This window comes from Octopus bimaculoides, chromosome 7 (assembly GCF_046866305.1).
Source record: "Octopus bimaculoides isolate indiv1 chromosome 7, ASM4686630v1, whole genome shotgun sequence".
NCBI lineage: Eukaryota > Metazoa > Mollusca > Cephalopoda > Octopoda > Octopodidae > Octopus > Octopus bimaculoides.
Genome location: NC_142934.1, coordinates 13,120,987 through 13,139,563, shown reverse-complemented (window position 1 = coordinate 13,139,563; position 18,577 = coordinate 13,120,987). Strand labels below are relative to the sequence as shown.

At 36.6% G+C, this 18,577-nt stretch overlaps 1 protein-coding gene and 1 non-coding gene across 2 annotated transcripts in view; both read right to left on the bottom strand.

Annotated features, from left to right (window-relative positions):
* The window catches only part of LOC106869737 (uncharacterized), a 48,057-nt gene that overhangs the window by 13,124 nt on the left and 16,356 nt on the right, over nucleotides 1–18,577 (bottom strand). The window contains exons 2-3 of the mRNA XM_089354770.1: nucleotides 11,702–12,104; nucleotides 3,578–3,835 (exon numbers count right to left, since the gene is read on the bottom strand). Of these exons, the coding sequence (XP_089210896.1) occupies nucleotides 3,578–3,835; nucleotides 11,702–12,104 (661 nt within the window). The remainder of the gene's footprint in view (nucleotides 1–3,577; nucleotides 3,836–11,701; nucleotides 12,105–18,577) is intronic.
* Nucleotides 10,775–10,907, bottom strand: LOC128251476 (U11 spliceosomal RNA). Its single transcript, XR_008267143.1, has one exon. It is a non-coding gene; the product is annotated as a U11 spliceosomal RNA (small nuclear RNA).

The window sequence follows — 18,577 nt, the reverse complement described above, 5'->3', positions numbered from 1 at the left end:
TGCCAGAGTTCGAGAAAATCTGTGCGGCAAACGAGTTGTGAGATAGGAATTTCAATGTCGAGCGTCCATCATAGTTTGAAGCTCTGCCATTGAATAAGTTTCATTCCAAGAATAGTTCATGCTCTCAATAAGATGATCTAGACCGAAGAGGGGAGTTCTATGAGCGTTACATCGCAAAATGTGTAGAAGATGCACACTTTCCAACAAAGATTGTTTGGAGTGGTGAGGCTACATTTAAATTAAATGACTTAATTAACCTACTGAAGACTTGAAAATTTGCATAGTATGGAGGAACATCATGTCAATTTGCCAGGAGTTACAGTTTGGTGCAGCTTATCAAAACGATTAACTGGACCATTCTTTTTCGCCGATGCTGTGACTGGTTCTATTTTCTTGAACTATTTAAGAGGACTTTGAAGGAATTTTATTTCAAGCAAGATTACTACCTTGACATTTTATCGGACAGGTGAAGTGGACAAAGAGAATCAGTGGAATACATTCCGTGTTCAACTTGTCTCACACACATAGTCTTCTTTCTATGGGAATACTTAAGAGAAAAAAACTTACAATACTAAACCAACAACAACCAACGAATTGAGAATGCGCACAGATACCGAACGAAATGCGTCTTGGTGTTTGCGACTGGATTGCTTCGCCTTTTCAGTAATGCTTGGAGCTGAACGGTTACCAGTTTAAAAACAAACGCTCATTAAATAATTAAATTCTGTCTGAAGATTCTATTAAATTTTGAAAAGGAAATATATTTTAATAAACACTAACTTTAGAATCATTCAGTGTGTGTGTGTGTGTGTGTGTGTGTGTGTATTTTGGGCACATCCTGTACATACATACAAATATGCATACTTACATTCATACATACAGGCATCATGGCTGTCTATTCGTTAATTCGTTAAACGAATATGACCCTCACCGACTAATTATCTTGTTTCTATCTTTTGCTTTTTCAATGGCTTTTAAAGTCAGCAAGTGACATACATTTTTTGTTGCAGATGTGGTTTTCATATTCATGCGTTGCAATTAGCTGGGGTTTATTTCTAAACAGTACCGTGATTGTGGTTTGGCATGCGCCATGTGAGGTGATTCCAAATCGGCCACGAACAGAAAATTCCATACCAGATTGATTGCATATCATACCGATTGCTAGAAACTCTCTCTCTCTCTCTCTCTCTCTCTCTCTCTCTCTCTCTTTCACACACACACTCGCACACACACGTCTTTACTTTTGCGGTTTTTGGTTAGCATTACCGCCTTGGTTTTTCCCAACATATGCCATGCAAACATTCCCGTGCCGTTTACTAAAAACAGTTTTCTATTTGCTTTGATGTAAAAGAATTTTCATAAATTAGCTTAAGCGTCATTGAAATTTATTATGCTTTATCTCTTGTCATAAAATTGACATTAGTCAGGTGAGGTGAGGAGGGGTCAGGAATTGCAAGTTCAACCTGTTTAAGATGAATTTGACCGGAATACGCAGACAGTAAGAAATAATTAGCAAATGAGTAATTTGTACTTCATCAAACAACGGTCGATAAATTTTAATCGCATTCCGCACGTCCACGCTATTATAATATTTCGAACTTTTCCCCCTCTTCGCAGCAACCAAACTATAAATACTTTTCCCCCTCTTCGCAGCAACCAAACTATAAAATAGTGGTGTGAAGGTGGTAAATATCCAGGAGTGCCTGGGTATTTACGACCGGTAAGGTGGACGCTGATGTACCTAATGTAATGAGTCAAGAATTGTTTTAGTCAAATTACACCCATAGTAAAAGAAATCAGTCATTACTTCAATCACTAATTCATGTGAAAAAGAGCAAAGGAGACAACCTCCGGAATATAAATCAATTGAAATTAATTAATGATAGAATATAGTTGGTTGTGTGTGTCTGACTTTTGGTTGTAGGGTGAATGAAAGGGCTTGCGGTATTTTTTCTAGCCTCGGGTGTCTCGAGTTAAAATTCTAACAAGAGAGAGAGAGAGAGAGAGAGAGAGAGAGAGAGAGAGAGAGAGAGAGAGAGAGAGAGAGGTGGTAGAACATGATCTGGCTTCATTCTTTAATTTGGCACAAAGTGACGAAACTGAAATTTACTTTAAATATGCGACGACAGATTCAAGATGGCTGTGACTGGGTGTGTTCATTAAGGGAGTGAGATTCGATGCTAGGAACGGTCTGGAATGTGTAGTGAACAAGCGAACTTGTTAATCACACGCTTAGACCTAAATATAAACAACAAAATCCAAACTATAAACTATTCATATACACAATTACACACGTACACACACACTTACACTTACACACATACACACGCAGACACACAGACACAAATGCACACACATACACTTAGACTTACACACACACATTTAGATACATACACATACTCATCCACACACAAGTACACACACACATACTCACACATAGACGCACATAGATACACTTAGACACACACACACACACGTACAAATACATAGACACTCACATACACACGTACAGACACATACAGATACTTAGAGGCACACACACACACACACACACACACCCAAACACAAGCATATACACGTACACACAACAAACACATATAGATATAATATCTTTCGGTTTAGTGAGAAGGTGTGTCACATTCTAATCTGTTTATTGTCTCTTGCGTTAGTCTGGTATTACTCTTATCATGTCACAAGGAGTGTTTGCTGTTGTGGAAATGTCAGGTGTTGCTGGTCAGAAAGTTCTATCGTAAACACTTTCATCGTGGATTATATCGACATACTCGGTGTTGTTGATTGTTTGTATGTCATATAAAAATATCCCACGAAGGAAAAGCGGTTAAGTATTCATTCATAAAAAGAAGACTTTTCCTCAGGTTTTATTTCCCTACAGAACTGTACGAGTAGTTTTGCATGAAGCTTAGACCAAAAACCCGCCGCAAGGTACTGTCCTTGTTGTAGTGTACTGGCTTGTGTGCCTTAGTGACCACGACAAGTCAAAGGATAGAGGCCAGACTCATACGGATTGCATCTTCTCAGAAGTTAAAAAAATCCCTATGTTGACACCACTTCACCCCCCACCGAAAGAACCCCAACAAATAAAACCCCATCAGAAACAAAGTTACAGAAGTATCGATGACATTCTTTTGAATCCAAGAATGCTCTGCACTATTTTTTCCTCCCTCTGGCGACAAGATGAGAGAAAAGCTTTCAATAAAAATATTCAAGGATAATAATAAACAAAGAACAATAAGGAGACTCTGACTTTTGAAAAAAAAAAATTGGAAAGAAAAACTAACAGTATCAGCATAACTAACGCAGTACGATAGAAGTCGAATACAAACAGCATTGACTGTGTTAAATATATTCTTAAGAAAATTAGAAAAAGAAAACTGTACAATAAAAAGTATGGCACGCCTCTGCAGAGTAATAATAGTTTGAATAAAGAACAAATGCTGTTTTAAGTGTGGGGGAAAAAAAAACCGTTAGAAAATCAAACTTAGCGATGTCGGTGCAAAAAAACGATTATCGGATAAACCGTTATTGATAAGAAAAATAAAATATTGATAGAACTTACGTTTGTGAATGAGAGAGCTGAGAATTTGAAAGAGAATAGCACCGTAATTAGGTTCCTTTTGTAAAAATTTCTCTACAGTCATTTCACATAGTTGAACGCCGTCAATGTTCTGAAATGCTTCACCTCGCATTCGACTCGCATCTAAGTTCTCATTTTCAATTGACCAAAAAATCCAATCTAATACTTCGCTTCTCGACCAATGTTTCGGGTGTTTGTATTGCCAAGTTTTCATTAAATAATTTCTACCGAAGCTGTCCACTAAAAGATAACGAAAAAAGAAAACCATTAATATATTTTAACATATTAAGAAACGCGAGATGGCAGAATCGTTACCACGCTGGGCAAAAAGCTTAGTTCAAATATCAGCCTTTCGGGGTTGATAAGATAAGTATCAGTTAGTAATTGGAGTTGACGTAATCGATTTCCTCCCTTCCCCGAAATTGCTGGCATTGTGCCAAAGTTTGAAATCAATATATCATTTAACTATTATCATCTGATTATTTTAGATTAAAACATAACTTTGTGGTTCAAAAATTTACAATATATATATATATATATATATATATATATATATATATATATATATATATATATATATATATGTAAAAGAAGAGAAACTACCCCATAAATATTAAATTACAAATCTGCAAGCCATAAAACGTCCTTGAAATAAGAAATCTAATATACAAGGGGTTCATCAAAGTTATAAACATTCGTAACTGAAAATGTTACATAAGAAATATTGTACGATATTTACTCGCTGCTCGCCAATGCAATTACAACACGGAATTGTTGGAGTACATTCCAAATACAGAACACGAAACAGACACAGACAGAGAAAAACATTAGTTGAAAATATAACAATGCTATAGAGCAGTGATTCTTAACCGGGGTATACATGACCCTTAGGGGTTCATATTAATTCATGTGTAATAAATTGGTTGTACTTCTAAAATACATAAAATGTTAAAATTTGTTTAATGCATTTATACACAAAGAAATGTCAGTTATTGATAGCATCAAAATAGAGGAAACTGATGTAATATCGGCCATTGATGAAATGAGCTCAAACTCAGCCGCAGGCCCTGATGGATTCCCAACAATCCTCCTAAAGAAATGCAAAGAGGCTCTATCAAGACCACTTCAGATTCTCATTCAGAGCTTCCTCACAACTGGGTGACTTCCAAAAAGTTAAAGCAAGGCAAAATATGTCTTATCTATAAGGGAGGTAGCAGAGCAGATACTAAAAATTATAGACCTGTCTCTCTAACCTCCTAAAGTCGTATGGAACGCCTTTTCAAGAAGAAACTAATTGCGTTCCTAACACTCAGCATGGCTTCCGCTCAGGAAGAAGCTGCCTTACATAGCTTTTGTACCACTATGACTGGGTGTTGAAGCAGTTAATGAATCGCTCAAACGAGGATGTGATATTTCTCAACTTTGCAAAGGCCTTTGATAAGGTTGATCAGAGGATGATATGTCACCAGCTGCGGAGACTCGGCATAACCGTGAAAATCGTAGGGTGGTTGCATGACTTCTTAAAAGACGAAAGCCAGGCTGTAGCAGCAGCCAATAGAATCCTTTCTAAGGAGACAGTAATAGAGAGTGGAGTGCCTCAGGGAACTGTGTTGGGGTCGCTGCTGTTCATGATGGCTCTTTAAGACATGTCATCATTTTCACAGACAGCCACACTTACTAGCTATGTCGACAACACAAAAGTAGTACAAGCAGTGAAGGAACCTTCTGATGCTAATCTTCTACTGAAAGACCTAGATGCCATATATAAATTGGTTGAGGAAAACAACATGTAATTTAATGCAAATTCCAAGCCCTCCGCTACCAGTTAATTGGTGTTCATAAGTCGCAACAACGACACTTTTCACCAAAAGGAGCAGCAATCCTAGAATCACATACGGTGCGTGATTTCGAGATTAATATGAGCAACGACACATCGTTTGCCATGCATATCACCAAGATGGTGGCAGTGTTCATGTGAATGTCCGAATGGATTTTGAGAAACTTCCGAATAAGGGACCAGGAAAATATGCTGGTCCTATGGAGGACATTTGTTCTCAGCCGTCTGGATTACTACTCTCAACTGTGGTCACCCTACAGTGTCAGATTAATACCAGAACTTGAGATGGTTCAGCGATGTTACATAAGAAAGATTTGTACCAACGGGATAGCTGAGCTACTGGGAGAGACTGAGAGAGCTACGACTCTACTCTATGGAGCGAAGACGGGAAAGGTATACAATGATATATGTGTCGAAGATACTGGAGGAGCTGGCACCAAACTTTGGAATCGAGAGCTATACCAGACCCCAAATTGGACGTCACTGCACTGTTCCAAAGGTATCAGCTGTCCAATCTGTCCAAACCCTTTCTAACATGGAAGCATCCAAAGAGCATTTGAGGCACATAATGATGATAAGCTCCTTGAAGAAAATCCTACATTATCAGTTGAAGAATTGGCAATAGAGCATAGTTCAAACCATACAGCTGTTCATCGTCATCTTCAACAACCTGGAAAGGTTCCTAAGCTTGGAAAATGGGTGCCTCATGAATTGACCGAAAGCAACCACAAGAGTTGACATCTGCTCTTCTCTCCATTCTCACGAACTCATTTCACCCTTTTTGGATAGACTTATGACTGGTGACGAAAAATGGATCTTCTATCGAAATGTTAAAGGTCGTAAACAGTAGCTTGGTAAAAGGGAAATAGCTCAACCAGAACCGAGAAGGAAAATTCATAGGAAAAAGGTTCTTCTCTCTATCTGGTGGGATTGCAAAGGAGTAATTTACTTTGAATTGTTACCACCTAATGCAACAATCGATGCTCAAGTCTACTGTCAGTTTTGAAAAAAAAAAAGACCCGCCTTAGTGAATCGACCTCACACTGCAAAGATCACATCACAGAAGATCGAAGAGCTTGGTTGGGAAAAAAATTCCTCATTCACCTTATTCTCCCGACCTTGCTCTTTCAGACTACCATTTGTTTCGTAGTTTACAGAATCATTTGGGGGACATAACTTTCGCAAGCCAGGTGGAGGTCGAAACTGACATTTCAGACTTCTTTGCTTTGAAACCAAAAGGGTTTTACATTGATGGGATTAAAAAGCTTGTAAATAGATGGAAGGAAGTCATAGATAATGAGGAAAAGTACATTGATGATTAAATTTCAATTAAATATAACATTTGATATGACCTGATACACACACACACACACACACACACACACACACACACACACACACACACACACACACACACACACACACATACATATTTTATGGAGGCAACACATGCGGAGTCTAAAAGAACATAATTAAAATACACATTCGAAACTTATATAGATATATATATTCTCTATAAGATGGAAATAAAAATTCCAGAATACATAAATATACGTAAATAGACAAATGTCGATGCAAAACATAAAACACGATTGAATTTAAGAAAAATTTCTATTGTAAGTACATTTAAAATTATAATACTGTAAGTACATTTAATATTGTACATTAAGTACATTATAATATTTTAAGTACATTTAAAATTATGATGAAATTAAAAATTTTTCTTGAGAGGATTAAGTAGTAAAGAGACATACTAAAAACGACGATAAGAAAAAAAAAATAATATAAAGATTACATCTACGGACCGTTTCAGAGATGTGCCATGGAATAAGACAAATTTCATATTATTAATCATGGCACTCCCCACATCAGGATGTTACACAAAGTTCGAAAACACATCTACATACCAGGACCGGTATGTAGATGTGCAGCACTGAATTTTGTCAGTGAACAGGTCGCGGTCTCAAAGCGACGAAAATATTTTGGCAAATTAAATTTAAATGTTGAAGTGAATCTAACGGTTTTTGTGTTTCTTAAATGGCTTATAAACACCTTCCACGCTGCAATTGTTTAAAGTATTATAATTTTAAATGTACTTACAAAAAATTTTTTTTTCCTAAAATCAATTGTTTTATATATTGTATCGACATTTGTCTATTTATGTATATTTATGTATTCTGGAATTTTTATTTCCATTTTATAGAGAATATATATATTTATATAAGTTTCGAATGTGTATTTTAATTATGTTCTTTTAGACTCCGCATGTGTTGCCTCCATAAAAATATTATTTTGAATATAGTTCACAACGAACACTACATCTTCCTATCTGTATATTAATGGGAGTTATTGTTAACATTAACAAGCTCTAAATAAACTATATATTGACTATGGGATTGCACCTAGAAAGTACAAGTCCGGGCAATGTTGTTTATGTCGCCCATGCATACCGATCAATCGTCCCTCTCCACGCTACCGATACTGTCCAAGGGAAAGGCAAATGTCGATAGAGCTTGGAACCAGTGACGTCACAACTCATTTCTACAGCTGAGTGAACTGGAGCAACGTGAAATAAAGTGTCTTGCAAGAAACACCTCGGTAGAATTTGCATTCAGAATATAACAACGGTCGAAACGCCGCTAAGCATTATGTCCGGCCTTCTAACGATTCTGCCTGTTCGCCGCCTTATAAACACATTTGATATTGGTTTCAAATTTCGGAACAAGGCCAGCAATTTTGGAGGTGTGTGTGTGAACGAGGCAGTAAGTCGATTACCTCGACCCCGGTGCTCAACTGGCACTTATTTTACCGACCCCTAAAGGATGAAAGGCAAAGTAGGCCTCGGCAGAATTTGAAGTCAGAACGTAAAGACGGAAGAAATGTAAGTATTCTTACAGAAAATGTAAGTATTCTGCACCGCGTGTCATAACGGTTTAGCCAGCTCCCCGCCTTATTAATGCATATAATATTTAAAAAAATCTAACAGTACATTGCAAAACGTTACAGTAATAAGTAATAATAATAATAATAATTAATTCGTTTATTAGCCACAAGGGCTTACATAAAATTACATTAAAACATACAACAACATAGAAGACAAAAACAGGACGATACAATGGGTTTTACAACGCGTAAACAATATATATAACGATTAGAAATTAAACAATTTAAAACTCCCGATAGGGGAAGCGCTTTAAGGACTTCGTGGAAAAACCCACAAAAGCCACGGGTGCCTGAACAACAGGGCAAGAGCCCTTCGCCATTTATTTACAAATGCACGCTAGAATTGGTCCTTTCACACTGGCCATTCATCTAACATTCCCCCAACACCAACACCAGTACTACTACAGTAATAATAATTATAATCGTTTCAAATTTTTCCGCAAGGTCAACCATTTGGGGGGATGGAGGAGATAAATCGATTACATCGACCCCAGTGTTTCACTGGTACTTAGTTTATCGACCTCGCCGCCTTAATAATAATAATAATAATAATAATAATAATAATAATAATAATAATAATAATAATTTTTACTATCGGCCCAAGGCCTGAAATTTGGGGGAGAGGAATAGTCGATTACATCGACCCCAGTACTCAATTGGTACTTATTTTATCGACCCCGAAAGGATGAAAGGTAAAGTTGACCTCGGCGGAATTTGAACTCAGAACGTAACAGCAGAAGAAATGCCGCCAAGCATTTTACCCGATTCTGCCAGCTCGCCGAAATATTAATAATAATAATGATTATGGCTTCAAACTTTGCCACAAAGGAAGCCATTTTGTGGGAGGGAACCAGTCGATTACATCGACTCCAGTGTTTCACTGGTATTCAATTTATCGACCTTGGAAGGCTGAGAAGCAAAACCGACCTTGGTGGAATTTAAATTCACAACGTAATGGCGGACGAAATACCGATAGGCATTTGGCTCGGCGTGCTAACGCTTCTTATTTCTTTATTGCCCACAAGGGGCTAAACATAGAGGGGCGTGCTAGCGATTCTGCCAGCTCGCCGTCTTAATATTTATTATAATAATGTTTAAGTAAATATTACTATTGACATGGAGTCAGGTTACGTAGAAGAGACTATCTAAATTAAATTTAGACTTTCGTAGTGAGCGTAAAGGACAAAATTGGCTTATGGGAGGCCATGTTTCGCATATTAAGATCCGGGTAATTTTTTGAGACATTTAAATTCTTTTGGAAAATATGCATCTTATATGCTATCAACTGCGTTAATACATGACTAGAATATAAATACGAATTCTGTATAACTGTATCTTGGGAGGGGTGATTGCGAATGGCGACGAAAGAACTTTGACTAGCCTGATTGAGACTGATCGAACGATTAATCTAACAATCGATTCATTTAATTATTAATTGGTTAAATATTGATTTCAAAGTTTGGCCAGCAATTTAGGGAGAGGAGTAAGTCGATTACATCGACTCCAGTGTTCAACTGGTACTTATTTCATTGGCCCAAAAGGATGAAAGGTAAAGTTGACCGCAGCGGAATTCGAACTCAGACTGTAAACAGGAAGAAATATTGCTAAATATTTCGCCCAGCGTGCTAACGATTCTGCCAGCTCGCAGCCTTAATAATAATGATAATAATAATAATAATAATAATAATAATAATAATAATAATAATAATGATTATAACAACAACAACAACAACAACAACAACAACAACAACAACAACAACAACAACAACAACAACAATAATAATAATAATAATAATAATAATAATAATAATAATTTTCTCTACTTTTGGCACAAGGCCTGAAATCTTTCAGGCGAAAGGGTTAGTTGATTATATTGACCTCAGTGCTTGGCTGGCACTTTATTTTATCGACCCCAAAAGGATGAAAGACAAATTCGACTTCAGCGGAATTAGAACTCAATACGTAAAGACGAACGAAATGCCGCTAAACATTTTGTTCGGCATGCTAACGATTCTGCTACTCCACTGCCTTAATAATAATAATAATAATAACAATAACAACAACAACAACAACAATAATAATAATAATAATAATAATAACTGCCCATATCCTACGTAAAATACTGTCTATGTGATCTCAAATTTTAAAGCAAACACATAATTTTCTTATGGTTTCTTAAACATTCACTTGAACAAAACTGTACAAATCCAAATATATGGTACCCTAGGCATAACACCTACATGAACTTCTAACTTGTTGTCTCTTGAGGTCTCTGGGTGAGACTTGGATCCAACTTGTACAAATGCAAAACAAAAGTCAAACATAAAATAATAATAATAACAATAATAATAATAATGATAATAATAATAATAATTAATTCTAATGTTGTTTTTGATTTACCGGGCGCCGTGCTTAAAGAGCAACAGCTGCCACCCGTTGTTAAAAATTGCGTCTCCGAAATCTTTTGATCGTGATTCCACCCAGACGCTCGCAATCGGCAACTGGGTGTCACTGACGACAAAGACCCTTTTTAATAATAATAATAATGATAATCCTTTCTACTAAAGGCACAAGGGCTGAAATTTAGCAGTAAGGAGATAGTCGATTACATCGATCCCAGTATTTCACTCAATTTATTGACCCCAAAAGGATATAAGGTAAAAATCGGCCTCTGCAGAATTTGAACTCAGAACGCAGCAACGGGCGAAATACCACTAAGCATTTTGTCTAGTGTGCTAACAATTCTGCCAGCTCGCTGCCTTGATAATAATAATAATAATAATGATAATAATAATAATAATAATAATAATAATAATAATAATAATAATAATAATAACAACAATGATAATAATAACAATGATAATAATAAAGAAGTGAAATTGAACCAGTGCGGGTGTTTATTGGCGAAATGACCCTCTCAAGATACAACAAAAGTGTGCCAACACACGAGGTCACATCAAAAATCTTACAAACAGAATACAAAAATTGAAATAAATGTTAAAAAAAATATGAGAATGATAAAAGTTAATGTTTTCAACGTAACAGGCTAAATAAATTAAACAGGAAATCACACACACACAAACACACACACACACACGCACACACACATACACACCCGCACACACAGACACCCACACACAACCGGACGCACACACGCACACACACGGACACACACACGCACACACACGGACGCACACACGCACACAGGTTTGCCTACACGGACGCACACACGTAACACACTCATACGTACATGGATGCACACACGCTCTCTCTCTCTCTCTCTCTCTCACACACACACACTAAATTGCCCACGCAAATCATCTTACTGGAATCAAAATGAACTGGGTTCGTATTTCCCACGTAGTCGTCTGTTGTATGGATGTTGGAGAGCGGAAGGTGATTTGTAGCTGACATAGCCGTTGTATATGGCGCTTCTAATACATGCAATCCATTCGATAGTTGAGCGTCCTTCACAGTTGGTTCAGTCATGTGTTCGTTAATGAAACTGTTGTTATCTATACTGCCTGCTTGCAGCACCGACAAAATTGATTGGTTGGCGTCAGGGGCGACAGTCGGATAATAAGGTGCAAATATTTCTTGTAGAATGTCATCGGTAAAACATGAGCCTCGGTCGTCTTTCTCACAGCTATAATCTGCAAAGTCGCATTGACCAGAGAAGTACTGTAGCTGCATCTTTGGTAAAACTGTGTTTTCTTCGCCAGGAGATATCTAAAAACATAGAAAGAAAGAAAGAATGAAAGAATGAAAGAGATGAAAGTGAAAGAAAATTCAAAACAAACAAGATAAATCGAGAAAGAGAAGAAAAAAAAAACAGACAAGTTTTCAATGAAAAAAAAAAAGGAAAAAAAAAAGCAACGACAGCCAATGAAAATTTATCAAATTACAATCAGTGAGATAATTATGTTGACAAAAGTTTTTTTAAATCTTTTTCTTTGTGATTGCAGTTGCTATGATATAATACGTAGCCTTTCTCTCTCTCTCTCTCTCTCTCTCTCTCTCTCTCTCTCTCTCTCTCTCTCTCTCTCTCTCTCTCTCTCCCTCTCTCCCACACCTATATTTACACACGTACTTACATTTATACATACATGTACACTCATACATACACGTACATTACACACATACACACACACATGTCTACATTTATGCAGCTACAATTACCTTCTCCTGCACATATATATATATCGTCACTATTTGTGACTGAGGGTGGCGAAACCCATATATTGCAAGGAATAAGAATTAAAAACTCTTAATGCTGTAAGAAGCGCGTAATATATATATATATATACACTGAAAGAGGGCGGTTATCTCCCCTGTCAATGCATATATATTGCACGCTTCTTACAGCATTAAGAATTTTAACTTTTATTTCTTGGAATATATGGGTTTCGCCACTCCCAGTCACACTTAGTTACAATAATATATATATATATATATATATATATATATATATATATATATATATATATATATATATATATATTAGTCGTACACTGAATTCGTTGTCCTGCCTAATCAACATCACTAATTCAGCCACGAGTGTACTTTGTTGCAAGCACTCGGACCACGTACCTGAAGCAGAGATTTGCATCCTTAAAGGCAAATACTTCGAGGAAAAGAATTATATTATATAGCTGATGTTTAATGCTGTCTTAAGATAAGGGCACACTGGGCAATTTGCTCGTGGACCTCACAAATCTAGGGTCTCGATTTTAATCTATGTAAGTTGCCGCTTGTTGTCAATAAATGAATATAATAGGCTCCTGTGCATTGATTTGTTATCTTGGATCAGGATAACAGGTCGTTCTGTAGTTGTCATGTGGAAAATGACCCTGGACTTTCAGAGTACATTTGCAATTCAAAAGTGTCTTCACCACTCCATTGGAGCACAGACAAGTGAACAAACCAGTGGACTTCTTTGCTACCTCCCCTATAACCAGTGAGGTAGTTACGATGGAATACATCAACATTAGCGAAGAAGATGTACTACTAGCTATACATGAAGTGGACACAAACTCAACTGCTGGCCCTGATGGTTTCCCAGCAATCCTCCTTAAATCGTGTAAGCATGCCCTGGCAAAACCCCTCCAGATCCTCTTCCAGAGCTTTCTCGCAAACGGAAGACTGCCAAGCAAGCTGAAGGAGGGAATAATATGCTCAATCCATAAAGGGGGAAGCAGAGCAGATGCCAAAAACTATAGGCCTATCTCTCTGACTTCACACATCAGCAAAGTCATGGAAAGGATAGTCAGAGGAAAACTAATCGCATTCCTTGAAGAAAATAAATTGCTGAGTGATACCCAACATGGCTTTCGACCAGGTAGGAGCTGCCTGACCCAGCTCTTACAACATTATGACTGGGTGTTGAGGCAGTTACTCAACAACACAAATGTGGACGTAATATACCTTGATTTTGCAAAAGCTTTTGACAAAGTGGATCATGGTGTGATATGCCACAAACTGCGTGATCTTGGCATAGCTGGAAAACTTGGAGAGTGGTTACATGACTTCCTGAAAGATAGAAGTCAGGCAGTAGTGGCTAATGGCGCCACCTCTATGAAAACACAAATAATGAGCGGTGTTCCACAGGGCACTGTCTTGGGACCATTGTTTTTTATAGTCGCTCTCTCAGATATGCCTTCAAGTGCCTGGATAGCCACTCTTGCAAGCTACGCAGACGATACAAAAGTCTCGCATAAAATACAGAACTCCAGTGATGTTGCACACCTGCAGCAGGAATTGGACTCAGTTTACAGATGGGCTGAGGACAATAATATGCAGTTTAATGCTGAAAAATTCCAAGCCCTGCGCTACCAACGTCCAAAACTGAATATGAAACTTACAGAGTACACTGGTCCACAGGGAATTTTAATCCCAGAGCCTAAATCAGTGAGAGACCTGGGTATCGACATGAGTGATGATACCTCTTTCCAAGTGCACATTACCAGAATGGCAACAAAGTGCAGACGATTGGCTGGATGGATCCTGAGAACATTCAGAACCAGAGATAAGGAAACCATGATGATCCTCTGGAGGACATTCGTCCTCAGCCGCCTGGATTACTGCTCACAGCTGTGGTCACCCACCAATCTGAAATTAACAGCAGACCTTGAAGCAATCCAGAGGAGATTCACAAAGAAGATTGTCTCTTTGCAACTGCTCAGCTACTGGGAAAGGCTGAAACAGCTAAGACTCTACTCCCTGGAGAGAAGGCGGGAGAGGTATGCAGTAATATACATCTGGAAGATCCTGGAAGGAATTGTGCCAAATTTTGGCATTGAAAGCTACACCAATACCAGAACGGGACGACACTGCATAGTGCCAAAGATCCCAGCAATGCCATCGCGCTTCAGGACCAGTTACTGCAACAGCTTGGGATTCAGGGGCCCACAGCTTTTTAATATTCTCTCAAAGAGCCTGAGGAATCTGCACAAAGTAGCTGTAGGAGTTTTTAAATCAAAGCTGGACCTCTTCCTATCGAGAGTCCCAGATGAACCTACCTCGCGGCAGGAGGTGCAAATGAGGGTTGCTAAATCAAACTCCATTCTTCACCAAGTGCCACATATTGTAAGAGGCTCCCTGTAATAACAGTGTAGCAACACGGTGGTGCATCAGCATGGCCGCAGCTCTAAGCTGAAACTTAAAATATATATATATATATATATATATATATATATATATATATATATATATATATATATATATATATATACATGTATATATATGCGTATGTTAGCTTATATTTAGTGGAAATTGTGTCATTATTGTATGTGTGTGTATATATACATATCTGTGTGTGTGTGTGTATACACACACACATATATATACATGTATATATATATATATATATATATATATATATATATATATATATATATATATATATATATCATATGCATGTGTGTAGGTATGCTTGTATTTATATATGTATATGAGTGAATATATAATGCACAGACATGCTTTTTTCAGTTTCCGCCTACTATATGCACTGACGAGACTTTGGTCGACCCCGGGTCATAGTAGAAGACACTTACGTAAGGTGTCACGCACTGGTTCTGATCCCAGAACAATGTGGTTGTGAAAAACATTTTGAATAACAAAAGTAGATGCATAGGCGTAGTTAACTTGTAGGTATATAAATGATGCAATAAATACATTTATCATGAAAATCTTTACAAATGAATTCTTGCACCTCCGCCCCCCCCCCACTGTTTCTGTAGTGACGAAGCTAAAACATAGCCAATGTAATGTTCACACGCTACACACCTTCCTTCCAAGCACTGGTGTAAACAGTAGAAGTAAGCTAGAAGGTTAAAATTTAGTGCGCATGCATAGTAGAGTTCAAGATCAATCTGTGCCAAGCGGCTTCGCTCTGCATGCTTTAACTTCGTTACTATGGCAACAGTCGGGATACTTATTGGTCCGACCTCGTGTGTATATATATATGTATATATATGCATATATAAATAAATATATATATATATATATATATATATATATATATATATATATATATATATATATATGCATATCTACTTCACTGCTATACCCTTCTGTCCCTTCCTCCCTCCACCATCCTCTCTACTCTCGTGTGACCTGTGGTCAGCTTTCTTTTCACTCCAGCCGCTGTGAAGGCAAGACGAACTACTAGCGTTCTACCTCAGATTCGCGTTTGGCCGTACGGCTTTTGAATGTTGTTTTCACTGTCCAATTTTTCCTGTCTTGGTTTGTGTTTGCCACCTTGGAATCCTCTGTGTAGTGGGTTGATCCACTACTCAGGAAGAGACTATTCTAGAGTACGTTCTGTCTCATCTTCGAAACGTCAGGTTAGAATAGAGACAGCTGATGAAGGGATATTCCAAGTGGCTTTCCGTTTTCCTATGTGTTCGTTCCGTTGTCTGTAGTTCATTGTTCTAACGTCCTGTACCCTGATATGCATATATATACACATGTAGATGTAAGTATGTACATATATGTGTGTATACATGTATATATATTCTTTGTATTATATATATATATATATATATATATATATATATATATATATATATATATATATATATATATATATATATATATATACATATATATAATATATACATATATATACACATATAATATGTATATATATATATATGTATATATATATATATATATATATATATATATATATATATATATATGTACATACATACATACAAACACACACACACACGCATATATATACACATACATACATACATACAAACACACACACGCATATATGTATATATATATATATATATATATATATATATATATATATATGTATATATATATATATATATATATATATATATATATATATATGTATATACATGTATATACATATATATATATGTATATACATGTAACTAAATGTAACTACATGTGGATTGATGGTGATTTTTTTTTCCCCTCCGCTTTCCTTTTCTCTTGAACTTTCTTCTGTCTCCTGTTTCTGAAGAAGAGCTTTGCTCGAAACGTAAAACACATTTTCTTTCCTTCCCTGAGCGTCTTTTAATACTTTACATGCACCACATTCTCGCGTCGTTGTTTTCTCCTCGTTGTCTTGGATTAATTGTATATATATATATATATATATATATATATATATATATATATATCATATAAATAATATATGAGTATATGAATATATATGTACATGTATGTGCATACCTTCATCTAAATGTATATATAGATGCATATCTGGGTACATGACATTGCAAAAAAACATGAACAAAATGATAAACAAGGTACAAAAACACACAGGCCACATAGAGAACAATTCCTTCATCAGCTGCCACCATTATAACAGTAGTGTTTATATATATATATATAGGCGTAGGAGTGGCTGTGTGGTAAGTAGCTTGCTTACCAACCACATGGTTCCGAGTTCAGTCACACTGCAAGTGTCTTCTACTATAGCCTCGGGCCGCCCAAAGCCTTGTGAGTGGATTTGGTAGACGGAAACTGAAAAGAAGCCCGTCGTATATTTGTATATATATGTGTGTGTGTGTATGTGTTTGTGTGTATCTGTTTGTCCCCCCCAACATCGCTTGACAACCGATGCTGGTGCGTTTACGTCCCCGTCACTTAGCGGTTCGGCAAAAGAGACCGATAGAATAAGTACTAGGCTTACAAAGAATAAGTCCTGGGGTCGATTTGCTCGACTAAAGGCGGTGCTCCAGCATGGCCACAGTCAAAAGACTGAAACAAGTAAGAGAGTAAAAGAGTATATAGATAAAGGCATATATATATACATATACATAGAAATATTAATATTTCTAAATCTCTCTAAAGGAGACTACGGCAGCGGTACTGGGTATTAATAGTTATCGCCAAGTTAACGTGGCAGTCCAGGAAAATAGGACGAATGCTGCCGTTGATTAGCTCCAAGAGGCCATCGCCCCTATCTTGCTATGTGACACACAAACCTCTGTCCATTATAACCTTCGAACATAGGCGAGTTGAGTTAGAGGTTATACCGACCCTTTATTCTATTTCTAAATACCAGTGGGTCGAAAATTTCACAGTGGGTCAGCATGTAGCACAAATTGATTATCACCGTTCCCACTGTCTCCTTCTTTCTTTTTCTTTTTACTTATATTTTATTTACTTTTCCGCTCTGATGATGTTTCGCGATTCAGATTCATATAACTAATTACCTTTCAGCGATAACTAGCATTACTATTATTGTGGCGGTTAGAAATGAGAATCATGCTAACGGCAACAGATGTAAGTTGAGATTTTGTCTTCTTGTAATTAATTAATAAATGATAATTGATGTAAATCAATTGTTATCCATTTATTGTAACTCCATTTTCTGTTTTCCTACACACGCACCCACACACACACACACACACACACACACACACACACACACACACACACACACAAATATATGCATATATATATATATATATATATATATATATATATATAAATTTGCATACATATATATGTATATATGTTTATATATATATACATATACATATACATACATATATATGTATGTATATATATATATATATATATATATAGATATATACACAGTATATATATGTATATGCATATATATATATACGTACAATATGCGTATATATATATGTATATATATGTATACACACATATATATATACATGCATATTCATATACATATGTAT